Below are 25,520 nucleotides of genomic sequence, written 5' to 3' on the forward strand. Positions count from 1 at the left end.
ACAGAAATATAATGTTAAAAATCACAAAAATTATAAGCGACTTACAATCATTGCATTGAGTTCATAAAAAAAATAATTTTCTTAGCATTCAATTCAACTGTCTGTTTGTTTCTGACCCAATTTATCCGTATGTAGTTAAAATAGAAAAATGTTTGGCAACTCTCTTTCTCTCTCTACATGTAGCAAGTCAATTGTTTTCTCTCTCTCTACATATAGCAAGTCAATTGTTTGTTTTTAGGTTTAGTATAGCTGGGCAGCCTAAGTGATGCCTTGATAGTTAGGACTTCCTCATTTCAATTCTTGTGGATCTGGACCGTAGAATTGTGGCTTTCGCGACACTCAAATTGAAGGATATATATATATATACACGATAAGGCCATCGAAATTTGAAAGCAATACTGAATTTTAGATTCTAAAAAAATTAACAGTTCTTGGAATATTAAAAGTTTGGTAGTAAAAAAAAGTCAATATTCTATTAACAAATGAAATGAACTTACATAAAACCATATCTTGTAACTAAATTAGTAATTACAAGAACGTTAGCATGTTGATTTTTCGTTCACAATTTTTTACCAAGAATTTAGCTACCTTAGAGCCATGAGGAATTCATTGGTAAAACAAATTCTAATTTCGAGGAAACGATAAACATACTGAAATTCCTGTTTTGTAAATGGGGAGGACAAGGGACCACTGCGTGCGTGCAAAAAAGCTGGCTAATGCCAGCAACAAGGGAGAAAAAGAAGGCCTGTCAGTCATCCAAGCACCCCGTTTAAAGACTTTGACCATTCCATTTTCATTTCACACAAACACCGACACTATGAGCTTGAGTGAGCGGCAGAGATAGGAGAAAGGGACCCTCATTGAAATTCAAACTCCTCTTTGATTTTCTTCTGTTCATAAAAGTCTAGATGTTCTTTTTTGATGCTTAGTTGGCAGGTGTCTTGCTCTTCACTTAACAGTTTTGATCCTCAAAAGAAAGTTTTGATCCTCGAAAGAAGGCAAGGAGAAAAGAAACAGGGTTTACATCTCCTCCCTACCTCCTTTCTCTCAATCCTGTCCCAAACTCCATTTCAGGATTCTCAACTTGATTCCATAAAAAAGATGGGGCTCACCTACAAATTCTTCTTCTTCTTTTCTTTTACGCCTTGTTTGAATGAAGGGAAATGGAAGGAAAGAACGATCAATCTTTTGTTTGGTTGGTTAATTAAAAAAAATGAAAAAAAAAAGTTTGTTTAGTTGCAAATGGAGAAAAATGAAAGGGAGGGAAAGGAAAGAGAGCTCCAATGAAAAGAAAAAGTTTATCATTTTCTACCGTGTATATCTTTTCTACCCGCCCGCAGAAAAGACATCAACTGACCTTGCGTGGCTCTTTCTCTCCCTCTCTGCCACTGGACTTCGACGGGCGTCGGATCTATCTCTCTTTCCCTTCCTGCCACTGCTCGAGACTTGGATGGTATTTCTCAACGGCTCCTTTACCAAAATCAAGTTTTTGTCATTTTTATGTCATTCAATTAGTACACCGAAAAATGACGTTTTGTTTGATTGGTATAAATTTTTATCATATTTATTACTATAGAATGAAATATTGAGAGTTAAGTGTAGTTCCTCTTTTATTGAATTAGGAAATCAAATTAAAAATATTTTTATTTGAATGATAAATTTTTGAATGTTAAGGGTATTATTGTAAAATATTATAAATTTTATCCCTCCATTTTCTTGACTTATTCCAAACAAACATGATTTTAACAATTCTTTTCTTTTTATTCAAACAAGCTTTATATTTATCTCTTTTCTTTTCTTTCTTTTTCATTCATTTCCTTTCTCATTTCATTTACCTCTCTTTTTTTTCCTTTCGTTTCCTTGTTCATTCATTTTCTTTCCCATGTCATTTGCCTCCCTTTTCATTCCTTTTCTTTCCCATTTCATTTGCCTCCCTTTTCATTCCTTTTCTTTCCCATTTCATTTGCCTCCCTTTTCATTCCTTTTCTTTCCCATTTCATTTGCCTTCGTTTCCTTTCCTTTCCATCGCTCCATTTCCTTTTCTTTCCCTCCATCCATTTCCTTTCCTTTCCATCGCTCCATTTCCTTCTCTTTCCCTCCATCCAAACAAAGTGTTATTCTTTATAAAAGAAAAACAGATTTATCAAGCAGATCTGCAACTGGTGATATATGGAGCCGAATACATAGTAACGTAAATTCGCTTGTCCTTAGCTTGTGTTTGAACTGGGAATGAGGCATTTTCTAGTTGGGTTGTCCCGTCCAAGTGATGCTTTCTTCTTCGGTTGGGATAACAAATCCGCTTCATATTGTAGGTGAGAATCTTCCTCATTAAGACAACAGGCCGTATATGAGCGCAAGTCTGGATGTGTTTGTAGTTTGTACACATGCTCGGTGTCTGTTCGTCTTGGATGCGTAAGAGCGTCTCCTATTTCCTTTTTCGATCAGGAAAACTTAAATTATTGCTTAGAACAACCGCATGCATTAGCAAGTACGTGTGAATCTGATCATCGAATGGCCAACTAGGGACCTCGGGGAGAGTAGCGTGGCCGATGGACCTGGTGAAATGTTAACAGCACGTCTTTACTTTCATTTTCATGGGCACTACTTCTTGTGCTTCAGGAAGGTAGAGCGTGACATAAGGTCGAAGGTGCATTGGTTCTATCCCAAACACCAATGCAATCTTAGACCCAAGAAACATGGGAAAGAAGGAAGCTTGGGCGCTGAAAAATATAAAAAGAAGACCGACCAACTAAGGCAGTACAAGCTATACGGAGAGGCTGTTCCAGTGTTTTGCAACTTAAAAATATCTGTTCGTGAATAAGTGAAGTGATGATCAAATGAAAGGCTTCCCACTCAGAGAACTCTTTGGTTCTGTATTGTTCTTTGTTGAATCACTGTCGTTCTAGTAATTGAATGGCATTATTGGAAAGTAGGAGGGAAACCTGCTTCTGTTTAGCTTATCCACAATTCTTGTCCACCGAATAGTTAAGATTTAAGAACTAATTGGCGCTATTAACTAGTCAATACAATTTGGAGATTTTGTATATTGCCACCAAGTAACATTTTGACAAATGAAATTTTTGAAGCTATCTATCTTTAGATGAAGATTCTTATGCAAGATTGTATAGTAGAACCCATTGGAGCTGTCGCATACCATCGTCAAACATACTTGTCACAGGTTGCACCGTGATTGCCATCTAAGGATGCAAAGATTTATAAGCTGCACTCGTCAACAACTTGATGGCATTAACTTTGTGGCCTGGATGTCTATAGCAAAACAAAAGGCAATAGGTCATGCATTTATAATAACAAGTACTCTGAGAAAGAAAGGAAAATTATATTTTTCTAAAGTCAAAGATATATATCTCCTATACGTTTCTTATCTAACTAACGTTCAAAAGTTTGTTTAATTACCCCCCCCCCCCCCCAACCCATCAAAAAAAAAAAAAACACGCAGGCACACATATAAGTAATTACTTGATTTAATTTATTGCAATTGCAACTCTACCATATGACCCTATAATATTGCTTTTGTAATAAACAATATTCAATTTTTTTCATTATAACGTATACACAAATTTTTTACAAAGTTTTAAAGGTAAGCAGCCAGTAACTTCTATAAGAATTCTAGTTTTTTTTTGTCATTTTCAAATAACAAGAATATGCTGCAGGGCGTCCATTCCTTATAGATAAGCGCACCCGTGATAACAACTTTACAGGAAAGAAAAATGAAGAATTCATAAATCTACGTTGCCTTCTCAATACTTTTGTCAAAAGAACAAAGGAGGACTCGCAAAAGCCAGTATAAGCCTCCTCGGCGACCGTAACGGCCTACTAAGGGTGATCATAACCCCAACGTAGACAGAAATAATGAAACATTACGTCCCGTAATCAATTCTTTTAATCTAGGATCGAAAAGTAACAAACTCATACCGGTAACCGAGAGAGAGAGAGAGAAGATGCTAATGGGCAAGAAGGTAGATCCACAAGGCCGCAGAAAGTAATGCCCTATGTTTCAACGTTGATTTTCAGCAATGTCCACTGAGCTTCTTGAAGGAACATTGAATGTCATACAATTCTTAGTCACAATATGCAATACGTGCTCACGTTGAACGCTCTACAGCACCAGAAGAAATCTACAATACTAAAAGAAAAAATGATCATGGCCAGCATCATCTGAGCCCATCAAAAGGGAAGTCGAAGCAGCTGCCGTTGTGTCCACGCTTTGGGACAGTGAATAGCACAGCACACTAAACTTTCTGAAAAGGACATACCATCATCACAAAAGTAGTGCACAACTAATTTTAGAAATGAGTAATACTCAAGTTTCTTGAAGATCATGGAGGAGTAAACCAGAAGATGGAGGAACATACCTGGCCAGGGTTTGAAGCTTGTCCATGACCACGGCGTGGACCGGTATTAAGGTCTATCATTTTCGACTCGGGCTTCTCATTATCAGCATTAGCATCATCAGCCGAAACCCAGTGGTTGTTTTGTATTCTCTCTTTGGGGCCCGCTCCTGCTATTGCAGTTTGAGCCACTTGTTGCTGGCCACGCTTATGTTCGGATGGCTCAGTGGGCTGCAAGGTCTGACCATCAAAAGGATTTGTTTTGTCTCCTGGAAACTAAGCAAAGACTTATAATATGTCAGGTTTCAAGGTTGAACAAGTGTGCAGTTGGCTTCTTTTCCAGAATGTGATCACTAACCTCAACCCTCTGCCTTAACAGAAGATATCTCTCATGCGTTCTTTTACCTCCCACATGAACAAGCATGTCGCACTGCAAGCAGAGTGAACTCCCATCTATTTCACAATAGAAGAATGCTGGACACAGTTTGCAAGAGAAACGGTTTTAGCGAGACCCTCCTCAAATTGGTTAAAAAAAGAGGGTGAAATGCGATCCTTCTACAAGAACAGGATACCTGAGGCATTTTCACAAATGTCACATCGAGTTACGGCACTTGGATTAGCTAGTGATACTCTTACATGCCGGCTTGCTAATTTATTACATGTGTGCACCTGGCATACAGAATATTAGAAGGTAAAATGTGATGGCTGGCATCCCACTGCAATAGAAGAATTTGCACATAGAGAGACAATCTAGCCAAGGCAAGAGACATGGATACATGCAGAAAATTTAAGGAGTATGAAAGATCCGAATTTGGAACAGACAAGAAAAATATGCACAGACAATGACATCAGCTGAGAATTGATCCAAGAGATAAGGTGTTCATCATCCAGTTGCAACATTCACCAAGAATGATCTGACAGATTAACCAAAGGATCGCTCTTTCTCTCTCACAGATATGCACACACACACACACACGCATACATGCAATACCATTAACAAAGAAGTTCCCGGCTTCCAGCACATCGGCCAAAATTCATGCAAAACAAACTTCATAAAGAAACTCACAGGTAACCAGAAATTCAATTTAAGGCCGATAAAAGATAGGAATACCATGGAAGTCATGGGCAGCCTCAACATCCCGAAGGCTAGCAAATCAAAAAACCCAAAATAGGAAGACAAAACATTAAGCTGTAAATCTGGCCAAGGTTTTAAGGCCAATATTGACTGTGCAATGGACATCAGCTTTCAACTGAGATGCTACTGACAGAGGAGTAAGAAAGTACACAAGACCAAAATTTTTGGGTTGCACAATTTGGGCCATCCTCACACAGAATGCAGCAGCTCATCAAGGCAAGACCAATCTCTTGCAGGTGATAGACTGTGTTAAGTAAGATGGCCCACAAGGAGAAGCCATGTGAGCATGCATAAAGGGGGATTGAGGAGAGAACCCGACAGATGAGTGCATCTCCCAGCAAGGGAGAATAGCCTTGTATCCCACAAGTTTAGAGGAGATGGAGTCTTGCACCAACAACAAGTACAGCAGAGGGTGACGAAGGAGACACAGAGGCTGAGGCGTGCAAGTGGGGCATACTGACAGTGGAAGACTTGCTCCGCAAACAGAACATAGTCAGAGTGCACATTGATGCATTGATGCATTGATGGTAAGGCCCATGATTTTCCCAAAAAGGTGAAGAAGCAGGACATGAGAGATTTGCTGCTATGAAGTCGCCCTACAAAGTACCATCAACATACTGCAGCATACTCCATAAGTGAGTTCAGCCTGAAATCTTCAACAAAGATTGTGCTCTTGTGGATGAGGAAGCATGAGGCCTGGTGGAACTCCTTGAGGAGCATCAAGTTATCACAAGTTGGAGGTGAGACATCCACACTGGAAACATCTAGAAATGGCCAAAGAGTTCAATGAGGAAACTGTCAATTCTTAGGAATTTATCAGAGAGGAGGCTCCAAACTGCCGCCCTGGCCATGTCAATTGAGAAAAAAAAATGCTCCAGAGGGAGCACCTGCAACACAAAGAGAGGCTGCAGAGGGAAACAAATGAAACAGTAGAAGCTTTGTTTTCGGAGGAACCAATTACAGAAATGAACTGCAAGAGCTGACTGAGTATCATCCCACAACAGGAACCAAATTCACTAGTATGAAGAGTTCAAACACTCTTAAGCCTTGCTGGCCAGACTGAGGGGGACTACACCAAGGACACTCCGTTACTAAACATGTTTAAATTAGGTTAGTAAACAAAAAAAGAAACTTGTTGCCCTAGTGTCTTTAGCTTGCAACAGTAATTGCAACACAAGGGTCACAAAGTTCAAATGCCTACAGCAAAGTTGCAGGCAACTCAGAATATCAACGTGATCACCATAAAATTTTATTTTACCACCTAACAAAACAAGAGTCTAAAATAGGAAAAGCTTTTGCCAAATTATACTCTTTTTGCCTAAATCTTGCTTCTAATGTCTACGGAAAAACATTATTAATTTGGCAAAACTTCTGTCACCAATCAAACATCCAAACAAAATTTCCTGAAAACATATTGTCTGCTGTTCCAAAAAAAGGTCAGACACATATCAACATTTCACAGTAATTATGAACCCGATTTATGATAGCCATTCTTAAAAAACTGAATGAGAAAATGGTGCTTTTAGTGGATGATTAACAAATTTTAGAAGTTCTAAGCACTCTATTCTTCACTGATTGAAAAAATGGAGGCAAATGCACCTTAAGTCTAAAAGTAGAAGAGGAGACTACCTAAAGTAAAGCAAGAATAGACACCTAAGAAGTTTGAGCAACTAGGTTAGTCATAGAGTACACTTCTAATGTACAAGAATCTGAAAAGCTATGCATGTTTAGAGAAAGAAAGGGGTTACATTGAACTAATGTCGCTTGGATACCAACAAGGTTGAGGGATAACTTAAACACTGATTAGAGCATCTTTAAGAATGCATATAGAGGAACATATACGTACATATGTTGCAATAGTTGTATATGTATACCATAACGCATGCAGCACAGCATATGAATGTGTACTCACTTGAGGGTTCTTTGTCTGTCTCTCTGTGTGCGTATTTTACTTTTTGTGGGAGAAGAAGTGGAGATTCCAAGTCTATTATCTCCAAGGTACGATTTGGACTTTCAAGAGATTTGCCATTTTATGAAAGATAAAGCTGTAGATGCTTCCTACATGGTTGAATTTGTAGGTATAAGCTCTTGATTGCCCAATTAAAACCAATGATCAAGTGTTTATAAGGCTTCAAAAAGTCACTCCACAATCACTGTAGACCTTCGACCCTCATAAAATAGGGTTTCTTTATTGGAAACATGGCCCAAATGCTAACTCCTCACAATTATTGGCATATGTTCCATCTGTCATTGTGGCAATAAGTTGGTCAGCTTGATCAAAATTTATGCCATGGGAACATCACGGTGAGTCACCTTGAACATATCTATACGGTTGATCTTGATAAGGGAAAGAAATACCTAATTTCTACATTTTAGCTGTGGTTTCTAGCGCATACATTCCGATTTTCCATGCACAATCACAAAAGGACATCTATCTTCACGTCTCGCTCTGCTTCCTTTTAAATCCTTGAATTTTTTACAAATGCAATTCTCAAAATTCGCTTCACTACTCATCTATGAGTTTTTGTCTCTTCTCAACAAATATATCACTTTCTTATTGTGCTAAAAGAGCTTTAACATCACTTCCTGCTATGTTTCTTCCAGCCATATACTCTTTTTTCTTTAGAAACTTTTAATAATGTTGAGTTCTGTCATCTCATGTGACCAAGGACACTTTAGTCTTTAAATGTAGCTCTTTCTTGAGATAGGGAGAGTTCATTTTGCAGCATTGAACCAAGCATTTTATCAACAACCATGCAAAAGCTAACTAAGAACTGTAAGTCAAGATACCGTAAGGAAAACCTGAAAAATATCCTCAAGTAGTACATGGTGCTGAGAATCGGATAATAAAGAAACAATGGGAGGATATATTTACATCCTTAGAGTAACAAAGAGTAACAAATACATGATATTTAGGTTGAGGATGGCCAAGAGCAAAAGAATTGGTTTAAAAGGTTTATGTAGGCTAACTGGAGATTGGGTCAAGATGAATGGATCATGAGATAAAAGAACTAAATGAGGCCACCTTAGTAACAAATAAATGTCAAATATAGACATGAAAATTCTTATCTACTATGAAAAAATCAATGATATTTATGGAGAAATAGTATTTGTAAGTTAATTCACTGAAATGCAATAACATATGCTGATGAATATGACATGTGTGTGTGTGTGCATGTGTGTGCAGAGAGAGAGAGAGAGAGAGAGAGAAAGAAGGGGTGGGGGTGGGGGGGTGGTGGTGTAGCTGTCTGGTTGTAACCCTGTGTTGCGGGGGCATAACCTTCATAAAAGCACCACAAATTGTTTGACTCCCATAATAAACAAAGACTGGTCGAGAACATTAGCTCAACCTGTCCATCTTTGGGCTACAAAACAGACACATCTTCTTAATCCCCATGATGAGCCCCGCCTTATTGGCTTTCATTCTCCCACCTATTTCTTCCACCCTTGAATTTCTTTCTCAACCTTGGGAAACATCTACTCAAAAGAACGGATAGATATTCTAATTCCTAGGCCTACATGCTCACCTTTAAATCATCTGAATCTTATTGAGTCATTGACCTGTCTAGAAGCCCATCCCTCCCTACCTTTCCCTCCTCCTCCATACTCCCCTATCCTGCCTTTTGCTAACTCCCTCAACAACACCATTAGCTGTCTTTTCAGTTTTCACACAGCCACCATCAATTCACTATTCAGTGCATTCATATAACTTCCCCATATAGCATGTTTTTGAGTGTACTTTGATCTCTTTATCTTTTGCATACTTAACAACTTAATTCTTAATATTCCCTTCTTTCATAGGTAACCATTTACTTAATAGTCACTGAGGAAATGTTTCTGACTGCCACAGAGGGAGAGAGAGAGAGAGAGAGAGAGAGAATCCCCAACATAAGGATGGACGAAAACCTATAGTTCACTCAGAACCATCTGAAATGCAATAATGGACTATGGGTACTATTAATATCAATGAAGAAACTTAATATCAACAAAGAGGCAATCCTTATTGAACGGGTTAGCTAGCCTAAACACAAATTGGTTTGGAATCCCTGATTCTCCACTCTCTCATGAACAAATACGTCCAAATCCATATGCAGAATATTATATAGCAAATGCAATCTTGTTCTCACACTGCAACGGGGACTAGCACACCAAAGACAGTGAGAAGGTGCACCAGCTACGCAATTTTTCAGCAGCAGTAGCAGCCACATATCTATTGTCTCCCTTTCTGCTAGCACACGGCCTTGGTTAGTTCTCATACCAGTGTTGTACGTATTGTACGATACGTGTCGTCACATTTACAAAAGACGATTTGATACACCACCTGTATCGTCAACAAGTGGTTTATCAAGCTTGTATCACACGTATTGTGTAATATAGACACTGTATCGTACGATACAATGCGATATGCCCCGTATCTCACGATACGGTCTAATTTCGAGAAAGGGAGGCCCAAACCCCCTTTTTCATGATAACTTTTTAAAAAACTGCCCCTTCTTCATTTCTAACCCTAGATATTGTGCCACCTTGGAGGGAAAATCATCAATTAAACCGTGGATTTGTGTGTGGGTGGTTGATTCCCGTTGGGAGGAAGGGGGTTTTTTTATTTATTTTCCGTAAGGTATGAAATCTCTTGTTTTTACCATACATTCATATATTTTTATCGTAGATTCATAGTTACTGTTATGAAATTATGATATACATTATGTTATATTATGTTCCTTGTTGTGCTCTTTAGATTCATATACTTTTATCGTAGATTCATAGTTATAGTTATGAAATTATGATATACATTATGATATGTTATATTATGTTCCTTGTTGTGCTCTTTAGAATGATATTGTTATGAATTATAATGTTTATGAATGATGAATCATAACTTTATAGCAATAATAAGTCTATAATTTTGTAAAATATGTTTTTATGAAGAATGTATTATTCTTGAATTTTACTGATTTTTTATGATTTTTTTTCTATTTTTTCTGATTAATTTTCGTTAAAAAAAATTTACTATAGTTACTATATTTTACAATACAACATATCAAGCCAAACCGATACGGCTATGCTTTTTACAACAGTGTCTCATACACTACCCGCAAAGCACATTATTTGTCTCCAGTAGACATTTACCAGATTAATGAGCAATAGAGATGAGGCACATGGTCCCACCACCAACCAATCCTTCTTGGATTGAGTTGCGTCGATTGGGCGGCGTTGGAGCAGTTTATCTTGGTAACCAGTCATCGCTTCAACATTCTTTTCCTACATGTTTCTGAAATCTCCTCCCTTCCCTTCCTCCAACACATACGGTTTCAGACAATCCAAAGCTGTCCCAAAACGTTAATTAATTTTGTAACTAAATTTGAAAGTCTCGAGGCAGTGTAGATTTGCTATCAAATTGAGCAGTCAGTCGGTCCCAATTGTGCAAACTTACAGACAGAAGAAAGAAGGAAAGAGGGAAACTATGACGATCCAACACCACTTTCCACTGAGCAAAAGAGAAAACCGAGTAAAAGAGCAATTAAGCAAGAACCGGTACCTTTCTACATCCCTATGAACATCATGTGGACATGATCAAACATCTGACCTTCAAGAACTACGCTAGGGAATCAAATGGAGTCTCCTGACATGGCCAACAGTTGCAAAGAACAACCAGACACTCTTCGAGAACCACTACACAGGAAGCTAAGAAAACCAGACTTGCTAATTCCAATTCAAAACCAAAAAAGTCTTCCAACAAACGAACGCTTTGACTGGAAAACCAACCAGAAAACCGCACATGCTCTCCAATCCGCCGGGGGAAAATAACAATTCGCCCCACCACCTCAAAGTCCTCAAAATTTTCCAACACAACCAACATCGCGCAACAGAAAATAAAGAAACAGAGGGGCAATTGGAAGGCAAGGCGCCCACTCCGAGCTTACCTTGTCGTCACATGATCGGCAAAGTGCAGCCTCGTCGGCGGCGCAGAATAGGATGGCCGGCGCACTTTCACACACATCGCAGATCGTTCGCATAATTCCACAACAACAGCACTCCCTCCTCCCATCTACTCCCCCCTCTTCCACCTCACCATCTCTCTCCCACTCTCCATCCTTCTCTCTTCGCCCCCCACTCCTTCTCACCTCTCTTCTTCTCCGAAGCAAAACCTCACACCCAACCCCGATCTCAACTCCACAGAGCACATGAAGAAGCAGAAGTGGAAGAAGAACAATAAGAAAAAGGGAGGGAAGGGGGGAGAAGAGGAGAATGAAATAGAGGCTCCAGGAGGAATCAAAAGAGAGAGAGAGAGAGAGAGAGGGCGTGCTGGTTTCCCCTTCGGAGGAGGGAGGGACGAAGGGGATGGGGCCCCGACCGAGAGTGCTCGCTGGGCCCCACCGATGGTGTAATTTTTATTCGCGGCCACATCTTCATGTGCCAGCGGGGCACTCGACTAGTGGCCCACAGCATCACAGTCCCCCTGGAAAATCTCCTTCCCCGACGGGCCGGCGACGGCAAACTGCTCGGGTATGGATCCTTCCATCTTTACCCGATTTATCTACCGTATCGGCATATCCAAATCATGAACAAGCCATAATATTCACTAAATCTATAAGATCCGGTACTGATATTTTTTGGGTGGTCCACTAAATGAGCTAGATCTGGTTTGAAGGTTTTGTCTTACACCATTTGATTTGATTTGGATCAAACCTAGCTGTATCAAATCGTTGCTCGTCTTTTGTTGTACAGTGAGTATTTGTTGTACAGTGAGTACTAATGGCATATCAGGTGCCCATTTTGATAAAACTTTCATTCTCATACAAAATTTGAGAACGTTGGTCAACTTTTTTATGGTGAGAAAAATAATGTAAATAACTAAATTTTTGAAAAAAAAAAGAGAAGAAATATCAAGATTCAAATGCATAGCTATGACAAGTGTATGGCATGCAGCCTTGCAGAGATTTACGTCGTGGTTAATATCCGCAGATTTCTAATGAAGAAAGCAGTATCTAGTCCATGTTACAAGGAGTTTGGATGAACCCAGATCCAGATTTGGTCTCAGCGTTAGACACTCTTCTGACAAAAGATTCCGATAACTTACTAAAAATGGAGTTGCCAACGAACCCCCATTGAAGTACATCTTGATCTGGAGCGGATGTTGGACCTAACCGTGAATGTGATAGTGACTAAACGATCTGGATATTATCTTGTTGATTGTACTTTAAAGTTCTTTTTTAGTTAAGGATTTTTATAATTGGCTGAGTGATGTTATGTTGCTCAACTATATTTGGTAGCAACCGTAACATTGAGCTTTTTGATGGATTTGATGTACATATGCACGCTTTTTGTTGATGCGACAAAAAAAATCTATGGTTCATCGAACTAACGAAAAGATAGTATGTCGGCAAGTAAATCCAATATCGTAAGATCCACACTTAATATCCTTGCTTATATGAGGGCAGCAGCAGGAGTTTGATGTGTTCCAACGTTCCACCAAATTTGGCGGCACGGCAGAGGTTATCTAATAGCGTAAAGCATGATGGAGTCAGAAATTTTTGGTTATAAGACACTATTATAGAAATTTTTATTTTTGAAGGGACACAACATAAGTAAATAATTGTAAGAAATCTATGTAAAAATATGTAAAATAAATAAAAAATTTGTTGCTGGCATGGACAAATGCCCACGCCAGCCTATATGGAGCTCCGCTGCTGGCCTAAGGTAATTTACAACTTTAAAGAAGCGTTTGATTAAGGCTGGGTGTTGGGCCGGGCCGCCACCGGCCCGGGCTGGGCCCGGGCTCGATAGCCAGGCCCGGGTCGGCCCGTTAAGTTAAAAATATATATATATATTTTAATTTTTTTGTTTTAATAATATTTTTTTATTCTTAATAAATACATTTTATATTAAAAACTGTTATTTTATAATTAAAAATTATTTTTTTTAATTTAAATGGGCCGGGCCGGGCCTGGAACGAGACCCGGGTCGAGCTGGGCTGGCCAGCCCGGCCCGATACCCACCCTTACCTTTGATGACACTCTAAAACCAGGCTCCTTTCAAGTATTTGGGTAGCATCAAAGTTGATTGTGAAAAAACCCAGGTTAAACAAAACAAAGTAAAAGGTTAAACAAAACCAAAGTAAAAGGAGTGAAGATATCCCGATCCCCACCAAAGTATTCATAAAAACTAGGTTTTTGGGCATGCACCCAAATAAAAAAATTAAAATTTTCAAGACTCATTAATAAAACTAGTTTTCATAAAACCGAATTTTGACAAATAAAAGTGTCATCCAAGTGCCCCTATGTCTCTCTCATGGCTTGATGGATCTAAAAATAGTAGATTCGAAATCTACTGTTTCTCTAGGCAGTGGATCTTTCCAAAGACAGGTCACATCTGAAATCCCTTTTATTTAAGACCCATAAAGTAAATGTGCACTGGATTTCACTTAATTTTAAATCTTAAGTCTGAGATAAACAAATACCCCCTTAGTGATAAAGCTTGCTAGTCACTGTCTTGCGTTTGCGTGACTTCGACTCAACCGAAGAACACATGCAAGTGTAAGTTTTAACTCCGTTGTGACGATAATCAGACACCCTTTTAAGGGCATTAGAGAACTTAACCGTGACTTTCAATGTTATCAATATGGTATGGTATGGTATTCATGTTGATTTGGGTTAAAAATAAAGAGCATCAGTGCAGGGGCAGAGCTAGGATTTATTTTAGGGGTAGGCTGAAGAGTCTAACCTCTGAATCCAAATCCAAACAATAAATGATGCAACTAAAAAATTTTATTTTTTTCAATGTATTTTTTTTTTTCAATTGGCTGGGGTGGGGCCATGGTCTAGGTGGCCCTCCCCCTCCCTCCGCCCCTGCATCAGTGTGTTTGAACCCTCACGCAACCATCAGTGAGGGCATTTTTGTCATTAAAATATAATTTTTTACTTTAAATTTTGCCTATGTATAATTTTTCTCCGGGATCGCTTGGTATTCAAATTTTTTATGAGTATTTCATGAATTCACTCCAAAATATTGAGACAAAGTAATACAACACTATAATTAGGTGTCTATATTTATGGAACATTCTTAAACTGTTTCATTTGTCAAACTTCCCTTTTGGGTCTTTTCAAAACCCGAACATGCACTCTCATGTTTGGGTCCGAACAGATAACCAGCATCGAATGTCTTACAACCCTTACAATTTATGTACAATTACTCAATCTAAGTAAGTATGACCTTATGTTTCTCAATTTGTATTTATATATAGTTTAAATAAAAGGTGAATCACATCCACCAAGTTTCAGGCATATCATACCATAACAAAGCATGATAAGGTTGATGGTTCAATCCACAACCTTTGCACAATGTATTTGTTAGTATTCTATGAGTATGGCTATTCAAATATTGTTCTTTGAATCTGATCTGTTGTTCGAGGCATATTGTTTTTTGAATCTGCTCCATTATTGTTTAGTACATATTGTTCTATAAATCTGTTCTATTATTTGGGATATATTGATGAAACTCGAACACTACTCTCCTATTACCAAGAGCATCAGAAGTACTCGACTCATAAAACTTCAACTTAAAAGTCTTAAAGTCCAATTTTTATTTAATATATATAGGCAGAACTTCTGTTGATGTACAAGGACAAGTTTTGAAAACACTCTTGTCCTTTTCATACGTATAATTAGTCAAATGCCAATACAAGCTGTTTTTATTTATTTCATTTGCATTATACGACGATAAAGTTGATCGATTTTGTTGTCTTTCGTATGAAAACTCTTAGATTGATCATATAATTGTTTAATTAGTTAAATTAATGACCATTCTCGTGGGGTATGGTGTCACGACTCACGAGCAAGAGATGAGATTCTAAATCTCATTATTATATGTTCAAGTCTATCGTTTGTTAATTTTCTCATTCATTTGGGCAGCAAGCATTTTATATGTGCATGAGAATTTGATGATATGTTGCGAAATAGATTAATAGAAGGTAAACATTTTTACATGAAAGCGACACACTTCGTTATTTCTCAAAAAAATACTCAAATGTATGTGTTCTTTAGATTTCTCAAGAGATACCGAAAATCAAAATTGCAAAACAAGCATGCTGTACTTAATCGAGAAAATTCAAATTCAAATTTAGTTTTTTTTTATGCATTCAACTGATCTTAACTTATTGGAACTCCGGATTTCACCATCCATTTATGGCTTTTGCCTCTTTTCTTAGCAAAAACGAGTTCATTTTGTCCGAACATTTGTGTCCAACGTGCTGGCCACGCCGGAATGCGACTCTTTGGTCACCGCCGTCAACTTTTCTCGAACGGGTCAAAGAGAAAGCGGGTCTGGACCCAGATTTAGATGACCCTGTCACGATTTAATCTGGAATTTGGTAACGATCCGAAGACAAGAATCCGCTAGGGGAGGTAGCAGGCCGGATGTGCATATCGTTCTGAAACGGGGAAGGAAGGAAGGCCGCCACTCTGCTCCTCTCTTCCTTACCTCTATATTGAGCAGAAGGAGGGAGAGAGCGTCTGGCAAGAGTAAGGAGTGGGGAAGGAAGAAGAAATTCTCAAGTTTGGTGTCCTTCTCGTTGTTGGTGGTGCGAAATCAGAGCGTTTTCTTCCGATCCTTTTGGTCCCTACGCGCAGATCCAGGTAAATCGGATGCTGTTGATTCTATTTACTTGGACTATTTTCTTGCTCATTAAGTTCGGAGACTTGGAATCGTATAAATTTCCAATCGCAGTTTATCAAATCAGCCGTCTGTGTGCTGCTTTTTTGGTTTATCCGTTTTCTTTTTTGGTGTACGAAAATTGTTTCTCTCTGTCTGTCTCTCAAGGTCTAGGTGTTATGGGTTTTCATCAAATCTCATTTGGGAGGATACCTTGAATTATCACGAGGGCCATTGCTTCGTGCACTAGTCACTGGGGTGGGCACCTGCTTTAAAAGAGGGAGGATCTTCAGTCCGCCTTCCCTAGCTGCCCGGAATCCAGGATGCCCTCCTCAGAATCGAATTTTGTTTGATCAGTAATGAAGGGTGATGATAGTGATTGAAAGTTTCGTACAGGTTAAGGCATATCTGGTTAGAAAGAGTAGCAAAGATGGTGGCTGCGGAGGAAACCGGTACGCTGTTTCCAATATTTATCCTGGCGATCATGGCTCTGTTTTTAGTGCCCTACACGATTCATAGGGTTACTCGCGCTCTGTCCAAGAAGGAAAAGACAATACACTGCCAATGCTCCACTTGTTTACATTCCGGGAAGTACCGCAAGTCCATATTTAAGCGGGTAAGTTCTGCTTTGGTTTTTGTTTCGACTGTGTCTGTAATAGATAATCTTTAGTTTGTAGCTACACGAACCAAAGGCATCTGACACGATTACATTGAACTTGCAGATCTATAATTTTTCAACGTGTAGCAACTTGACTGTCGTCCTGCTATGGGTTTTCATGGCGTTCCTTGTCTATTATGTTAAGCACATAAGTCGTGAGGTAAGTTTCGGGCTTTGGATTAGGTCTGGTAGTCTACTGAGGAAAATTGATAGCGGTGATGTTGGTATTGCAAGTTCGGTGTTCAAGCTTGGTTTACACTTTACATGCATTACTTGTTTGATTTAATGCGTTCTAATGTGTACATTTTTCACTGGCATTTTTTATTTGGCTCATTATTGTTCTTTTTGCGTAGTTTTTTTCTAAGATTATGTTATATGTAATAATCTCCACACATTTGTCATTTTATTGGTTCGTTCAACTTATGTAAGCAAGTTTGAAAGAATTTTGGTTGCATATGTTGATTTCTGTTTCTGAGTAACAGTGCTTGTAACGTTTCATCTGATGGCATGGATGAAATTTTAAATGTTTGGTCTACATTGTCCAAGTTCATATAGCTGATAAGAAAACTAAAGTCACCATAACGTTTGTTTCCTTTTCCCAGGTTCAACCTTTTGAGCCATTTGGTATTCTTGGACTAAAGGCGGGAAGCACCGATGCTGAGATAAAGAAGGCATACAGGAAACTTTCTATTCAATACCACCCTGATAAAAATCCAGATCCAGGTTAAGGTGTTTTCTAATTTCTTTTTCAAATTTTAATAATTTGATAATCTAATGAGGTGATCACTGTGGTATCTTTTGTAGCTGAATATTGTCAATAGGCTGGCCCCTTTTCTTTTCCCTTTGGTTTGTTTCATTTAACAGATGCATATATTTGCTATTTTCAGAGGCTCACAAATATTTTGTCGAGTATATATCCAAGGCATATCAGGCTCTGACAGACCCAGTCTCTAGAGAAAACTTTGAGAAATATGGACATCCAGATGGCAGACAGGTTCTATTGTTTTTCACTGACTTAACATTGAGACATCATTCTGTAAATATTTCATTCTTGAACTGATCCTAAAAATCATCATCTGCAGGGGCTTCAAATGGGAATAGCACTTCCTCAGTTTTTATTAAGTATTGAAGGAACATCAGGTGGAATACTTTTGCTTGGGATTGTTGGAGTATGCATACTGCTGCCTCTGGTGATAGCTGTCATATATCTCTCGAGATCATCCAAATACACTGGGAACTATGTCATGCATCAGACCTTGTATGCATATTATCACTTCATGAAACCTTCCCTAGCACCAAGGTACCAATATTGCATTTATCTTCCTCTCTACCCATTCTTCCTATTGGTAATTGTTTTGCAGGTGTACATCATACCTATGCCTGTGAAACTATGAAAATATCAATTGGTTTTCAATCAGGACTGTATATGGTAATGCGATCTTGTCTTGCAGAGGTTTTACTGGGGATGATAGATCTAGCCATATGCACATTTTTAGTATGTCATGTTACTATTTATGTAAAAATTATTCTCCACTATATGGCATCCAGTTTCAACATGATAAGAAGTCAAAACAGATATATATTTTGAAGACATGGAGGGATGTAAATTGGCATAAACACTGTATCTGAATCAACTTTAACATATGAAACTAATAAATAAGGCATGTCGTACACAATTAAGCTGCTATTTTTCCCTTTAGGGGTCTAATGTGTACAAAGTGTATGTTACGGTTGTTACCTTTCCTCATGGTGGTTCTCCCAATAGAGATGTACTCTATGTGCATGTCTCTCGTGCGAGGCAGTCATGTTTTGCATGAATACTTCTTGGAGCATCTAAAGAGCATATGAATGTGCACTTTTAAGTTTTAATACGTCAAAGAATCTTCCTCACTATTTGGAGAGCTTATTTTTAATATGTTAGTAGTGATAACTATATCTGCAGCGTGTTCATTTATAGCTTAGTTTAAATGAGCAGCCGAAGATTTTTATTTGTCCTTTTCTGCTTGTGAAACAATGACTTAGAAACTAACCTTTTGAAGTGAAAAAGGAACTTGGTTTTTCCTTATTATGGGAACAATTTTTTTTTTTTTTTAGTGGAAGAGACTTTGACACTTCTTTGTTTGTTGATTTTTAACAAATAACTGTTTGTGACTTTGCGTTCCATTGTTTGCAGCACTATTAAACATTTTCAGCCTTCTCCATTTAAACAACTACAGCTATAGGTTTATCTGAATATTTTCTGCTTGCTCAAGTTGAAAAATTGATTTATTTCTTTTGTTCCAAATTTTATGTTTATGAAAATTTTCCTATCCGGTTAAATCTATATCTATATATTTTCTCATTATCAAATTGCAGTTGACAGTCTAAAGTAACTTCTTGTATTTGTCTTATATAACTGTTTGTGACTTTATGCAAATTTTTGTGGCATTGCTGAACACTTTGAGTTTTCTCCATGTGTGCAATTGCAGGTGTAGATTTATGTGGATACTTTCTGGTTGCTTAAGTTGAAAACCTGATCTGTTTCTTTTGTCCAAATTCCATGATTATGAATTTTTTTCCTATCTGGTTAGATCTATATCCATATTTTGTCATTTATCAAATTGCAGTTGCCAGTCTAAATTAACTTGTGTCTTATATCATGTTCCGGATGTGGTTGATGTAGTAAGACTGCAAGAGTTTGTAAATTTCCACTCAGTGGGTCTTCTTTTTCTGTTGAAGTGGAACTTCTGAGTTTATGTTGTTCAAAACCTGAAAAGGCAAAAAGATTATTCTAGTTGTCTTGTCTCACAGAGATGATGACCATCTCCTTTATTTTGGCCTTCCTTCATTGTGCTCCTATTCTCCATGAATGATCTTCATGCATCTCTGCTTCTTTCTATATGCAGTTCTGTTTGTTATTTAGCTATTTTAATTTGTTTTTTTCTTTCATCATTAATGCAGTAAGGTGATGGAGGTCTTTATAAAGGCAGCAGAATACATGGAAATGCCAGTTCGAAGGAGTGACACAGAGCCCCTTCAGAAGCTGTTTATGGTTGTTCGTAGTGAGTTAGGTTTAGATACTAAGAACATCAGGCAAGAGCAGGCAAAGTTTTGGAAAAGGCATCCAGCTTTAGTGAAGGTATCAGAATTTCTGTATCAGTAATGCCTCTTCGTTGTGCCATTAGACTGGATGGGACGGTAAACATGTTTTTGCTCACTTTGTTTTTTCTCTTTTGAATTTCAGACAGAACTGCTGCTTCTGGCCCAGTTAACACGTGAATCAGTTTCTATTCCCATTACATTGCAGGGCGATTTCAAGCATGTGATTGAACTTGCACCTCGCCTTCTTGAAGAACTAATGAAGGTAAAGTCACGTAAAGGTGATGCATTATAGTGCTTTTTAGTCCGACAATCATGCATGAATATATTTGTGGATGTCTAGAGACATATGTGGCGTGGATGTGTAGCGTATTGCAACATGACACAAGTTTGTAATTTGTATTTATGGTCTAAGAATTGGCCATGCAATCAGAACCATGGGTGGCATGATAGTTGATTACGTATTAACTGGAGAGTCTATTGGGAGGTCATAGGTCTGACCCTTGTTTACTCCAACTGAGATGCAGATGCTTTCAACATGGTCCATTAGGTTGGACATAACCTCTGACTTTCCAGTGAGGAATTCCAACATCTTGAAAGGGCTTGTTTCCCAAAGCTTTTTTAAAACATGTTTTGTAAAGGGATTCAACTCCATGTTTTGGTGCTGGGTTCAGATCTAGTATCCAGTGACTCCTTTAGAATCTGGGTTCATGGCCTGTACGTCCTTAGGCTTGACATGGCGATGAGTTGTTAACCAGCCCACAAGATTGTATGTCCATAAGAAGGACATGATTCTTGGCCAATCCATGGGGCACCCTTAGTTTCTTTAGCAATGCATAAAATAATGGGTCATTACCAGGAAACTTTTTTGTACAAGTATTTAGCTTGTTTTGTTATAGTTTCTTGCTTTATTGGTTATTATCAGAAGCTTGGTTTTGATACAATTGATTTGCCTTCCATGAATTCCTTGAGTAAGAAAGAATCTTTCAAATTGTGAATTTAGGTTTCCCAATTTTATTTTGTTTTGGTTTCTCATTTCTTAGGAGGTATCATTAGTTTGATCTTTGAGAGATCATCTCCTGCAGATGGCTATAATAAGGCGCAGCCCTGGGGGATATGGGTGGCTAAGACCTGCAATTGGGGTGCTTGAACTATCCCAAAGTATAATTCAGGTACTCATGTAATACTTTTGTGTTTAATTTTTTTTTATTTTTTATACTGAAAGATGCACATTCACTCTGTCATCTCTCATATATCTGTTTACTTGTGTGTTGCTCCGTATTTGCTTTCCAGTTAATGCTGCTTCAGAAAGTCACTGTCCAAGCCTTCTTTCTTAATATCGACTAATGATCTTGATATTTTGTAGCCATTGCCTGGCAAAGTTCAACCATGTGACTGGAAATCCCTTTGCTTTCTGGCTAATGTTAGATACTATTAGTATGGCTTTGAATGGCACTAATATTGCATAAAAAAAAAGTTTTTTGGTTGTACATTTGAAAAAATACAGCTTAGCCGTTTTTCTTGGTATGATATAAAGTATAACACATTTGTGAGTTTCAATCCCGTGGCTGGGTGGAGTTTTTTGTGTCATATCATGCTCCTGACTAAGCCTGGGCATCGGCCCAGCTTGGCCCAGCCCGACACCAGAAATCCGGGCCCGGCCCAACACCTAAAACCTGAGCCAGAGCCCGGCCCAATTAAATTTAAAAATACATATTTTTAATATAAAATAATATATAAATATAATTAATTTTAATAAACTATTATAATTATAAATCAAGAATATATGTATTAAAAAAATTTTATCTGGCCGAACTGGGTTTAGTTGGGCCCACCCAGGCTGGCTGATAAGGTAGCGGGCCGGCCCGGTTCCTTTCTTTCGGGCCCAAGCCCGGGCCCGGTGCCTTTCTTTCGGGCTCAAGCCTGGGCCTGAGTCGGGCCGGTACCAGACCCGAGGCCCAGCCTTACTCCTGACCTGAATGGATGCGTCTTTCAATGACAAAGCAAGACACTTGATGCTTGAAAATTTCTCACATATGGCTGTTGCAGTGTAGTGTCTTTTACATTCCTTTCATAAAGACATCTCACAGTGTAACTCATGCAATTTGACCATGGACATGCACACACACATTCATGTGATAATGGTGCATTTTCTCAATGGCATTCTGTGGTGTGAGATTCAGTGATTCTTGTGGATTTTGTAAAAGAAAAAATGGTCTATAGAAATAAAAATTACTTGTTGGCATGCATGTAACTGTACGACTTTAAACAATCTCATTGACTTCCCTATGGGGAAGTTGTATTATTCTGGCAATATGATCTCTTTGCTCCATGGTTCAACATACTAACGTTATGATAACAGCCAAATTACTTCCTTGCTTCATCTGGGAAAGCATTGAAAGTCATCACGAGCATGTAGAGATGTAGCATGCAACAAATATCATGCTTGAAAAATCATACAATCCTTTTGTTCTACTGAGACTAGAGTCTCCTTCTGCATTTTTGGATTTTGTTTTCTTTTATGTTACTAAATTCAATGATTGGATAGGTGCAAGTTTTCTTATTTCTTCATCTTGTATACACGAAACACACACACGGTAGGCATTGTGACTTTTCTAAGTTCTTGGTAATTTTTGTGATTTTGGTACAGGCTGTTCCTCTCAGTGCAAGAAAACCAGTTGGAGCATTTGCAGAGGGCAATGCTCCCTTTCTGCAGCTGCCACATTTCAGTGAATCAGTCATTAAAAAAATCAGTCGAAAAGTGAGTGGAAATATAATTCTGTTTTTGTGGAAATTATTAGTATATTCATAAATCTGTGCCTACACTTTCAGTCTTTTTTCTTTTAGTGTAAGCCACCTAAATTGTAGTAAGCGATAGTGACTCCACTGACCCTATTGATGTAGATTGTTTATTTGGTTTCATTTTAATATTGTAATGCATTGAGGTGTTCTGTGTTTGTAGGTTAGTTTGTGCCATTTTTTATTTCCCGGGTGCATGTTTTAACTACCTGAGGTTCTTGCTTATAATAACTAATTCAGCCAAATATTAAGAAGAGTTTGTAGACTTTCAGATAAACCAATGTGCTTTTAAGAAACTTGTGGGTCCTAATTGAAGTTCTACTGGCTATCAAACATAGGCATGGGGATCCAATTCCATTTCAGTAATCCTTTACTGTTTGTTAGCCTCGGATCTCATATCCAAGGCCACACGACCAGAGGTTTAACAAACAGTTGAAAATCAGATCACTGGAATGGGTGAAGCCTGCAGATCTGGGATTCATGTGGGAAGCTGTGGTGCAAGGTCCCCCACCATGGCCTTTGGCCGGCCCTTAGCTGGAAAAGGTATTGGCTGGCCGAGGGTCTTCTTTCCTGCCAGCTGGCAGCAGAATTTATTCTCTCTCTCTCTGTCACTCTTTCCTATTTTTCAAACATAGACTGATAAGTCACCAAACTCCCATTGGAGGTTTAGTCGTTCCATGTATGGTTGTGTTGATGTTGCAGTATGTCCTCTTCTGTTTATCCTATCCATCGTTGTATCCATATTCACACAAACAGGGTATTTTTGGTTATGCTTAAGTGATCAAGTTTATCTGTAATGTATTTTCTCTTTTAGTTATTTGTACACCTATTAGATACTTCTCTTCCCGTGTTTGCAGAAGATCCGATCATTCCAGGAGCTACAAGATATGTCACCACAAGAGTGTGCTGAGCTGTTGACGCAGACTGCTGGATTCTCTGATGAAGAAACCCAAGATGTGCAGGCTGTTCTCAATATGATGCCATCACTAACCATTGACATCACATGTGTGACAGAAGGTGAAGAAGGTGGTATACAGGAGGGTGATATTGTGACTATGCATGCATGGATTTCCCTCAAACGAGGGAATGGCTTAACTGCTGCACTCCCTCACTGCCCATATTTCCCATTCCATAAGGATGAGAACTATTGGTTGTTCCTTGCGGATTCTGGCTCAAATGATTTGTGGATTTCCCAAAAGGTGAGTTTCATGGATGAGACAACTGCCATAGCTACTGCATCAAGTGCCATAGAGGAGTCAAAAGAAGGAGCAGGTGCAAACAGGAGGGAGATACGGCTAGCCGTAAGGGAAGCTGTTGAGAAAGTGAAAAGCGGTTCAAGGTTTGTGATGGGCCAGTTTCAGGCACCTGCTGAAGGAACTTACAACCTGACAGCCTACTGCATATGTGATTCTTGGATTGGGTGTGATAAGAAAACAAATATTAAGTTGAAGGTGTTGAAGCGGAAGCACTCTGGGCCAAAGGTTGGTGCAGTGGTTGAAGAGGGAGCTGCTGTTGAAGACGGGGCAGAGGAAGAAGAAGTAGTGGATGAAGGATATGATGATTATGAAAGTGAGTATAGTGATGATGATGGAGAGGAACAATCTAGAAAGGGAAACGATAAACTACAGAATGGCGATGCACAAGGAAACAGTGGTTCAAGCTCTGAAGGTTCTGTAACGGACGAAGAGTGAGCCATTCTTTTTACTGAGCCTAGTCATACAATAGTCATCTTTTGCTTCTTATTTTTTTCACATTTTGAGTTAGTATTTTATCCTCTCTTTTTAGCTTAAATGTAACACTATACAGTCGAATTTTACATTACCTAATAAAACTGATCATACGATAGCTGCAGATTTAATTCTTCCATGATACATATTCTTAGCTGGAGAACCTCACAATCTAACATCTTACAGCTACATCTACTGCTGCGTTCTGAATAGGTGTTCGACTGTTGCAAGCCAAAACCTGTCATGTGTTAACCCTCATGGAATTATAAACCTGATATATATTGGTGGCATTACGATGTTGGGCCGGACCCCTTAAATTTAGAATTTAAAATTTAAAATTCTTTTAGAAAAATGTTGTTTTATTTGGATGGACCTGGTCTGGTTAATTCATGCAATCCCTATTGAACATCTACACGTTTAATCGTATGAATGAGATCCGGAGTCCTTCACTACTTGGTTCCACACCTGCTGTTGGCACTTGAGGGGGGCATCTAGACCTCAGTTGAGGCGCAATCTTTCCTGGGTCATACGCGGCGCTTCATATGCCGATGATTCCTTGCATGCCAAACAGTTAAAAAGGAGCCACCAAGAGAAAAAGGTGCATCTACCAAACTGGTGTATATACCAAACTACTTGTCAGAGATAAAAATCAGACCCTCAAAAAGTAAGCAATCTGACTTTTTTAATATGATCTTAATAGTAATTTAACAGGAAACATGTTTAAGTCAGTGAGTTTCACCGAAGTAACTTGAATTAGAACATGTTTGTGTACTATATTAACATTAATCCTATAATGTCTGTTTTGGTTATGATATTTTTTTAACATGAATTCAAGTAGTCCCCGTTTTTTTTTCAAACCTTAGTTGTACGGGATACACACCTCTCTCTCTCTCTCTCTATATATATATATATATATATATATATATATATATATAGACAAAGAAATTGAAGCCAGCTGGTTATTTTTGTGGATGGACGGCTTATTTATTTATTTTGTGTCGTTAAAAATGGTAGCAAAATGTATATTATGTTGATGAAAACTGTGTTGTCATCCAAATACACATTTTGCGATGGTTTTGGTGACATAAAATAAAAAATAAGCAACCAGCTATAAAGGTATATATATG

The 25,520-nt window shown here is 38.4% G+C and overlaps 2 protein-coding genes across 2 annotated transcripts; one reads left to right on the forward strand and one right to left on the reverse strand.

The window, feature by feature from the left end:
- Positions 1–3,980: 3,980 nt before the first annotated feature.
- Positions 3,981–11,789, reverse strand: LOC116248047 (B-box zinc finger protein 18). Its single transcript, XM_031620617.2, has 5 exons — positions 11,406–11,789; positions 4,922–5,018; positions 4,708–4,823; positions 4,374–4,625; positions 3,981–4,259 (listed from the first exon to the last, which is right to left on the reverse strand). Exons 1-5 carry the CDS (start codon positions 11,496–11,498, stop codon positions 4,251–4,253), a joined length of 567 nt encoding a protein of 188 aa, XP_031476477.1. The 5' UTR covers positions 11,499–11,789; the 3' UTR covers positions 3,981–4,250.
- A 4,082-nt stretch (positions 11,790–15,871) lies between these two features.
- Positions 15,872–24,527, forward strand: LOC116248120 (dnaJ protein ERDJ2). The gene is made up of 11 exons (XM_031620734.2): positions 15,872–16,115; positions 16,528–16,747; positions 16,854–16,949; positions 17,392–17,512; positions 17,677–17,783; positions 17,872–18,089; positions 19,730–19,907; positions 20,013–20,132; positions 20,953–21,039; positions 22,518–22,628; positions 23,524–24,527. Exons 2-11 carry the CDS (start codon positions 16,562–16,564, stop codon positions 24,355–24,357), a joined length of 2,058 nt encoding a protein of 685 aa, XP_031476594.1. The 5' UTR covers positions 15,872–16,115; positions 16,528–16,561; the 3' UTR covers positions 24,358–24,527.
- Positions 24,528–25,520: the final 993 nt, after the last annotated feature.

This window comes from Nymphaea colorata, chromosome 2 (assembly GCF_008831285.2).
Source record: "Nymphaea colorata isolate Beijing-Zhang1983 chromosome 2, ASM883128v2, whole genome shotgun sequence".
NCBI classification, from domain to species: Eukaryota; Viridiplantae; Streptophyta; class Magnoliopsida; order Nymphaeales; family Nymphaeaceae; genus Nymphaea; species Nymphaea colorata.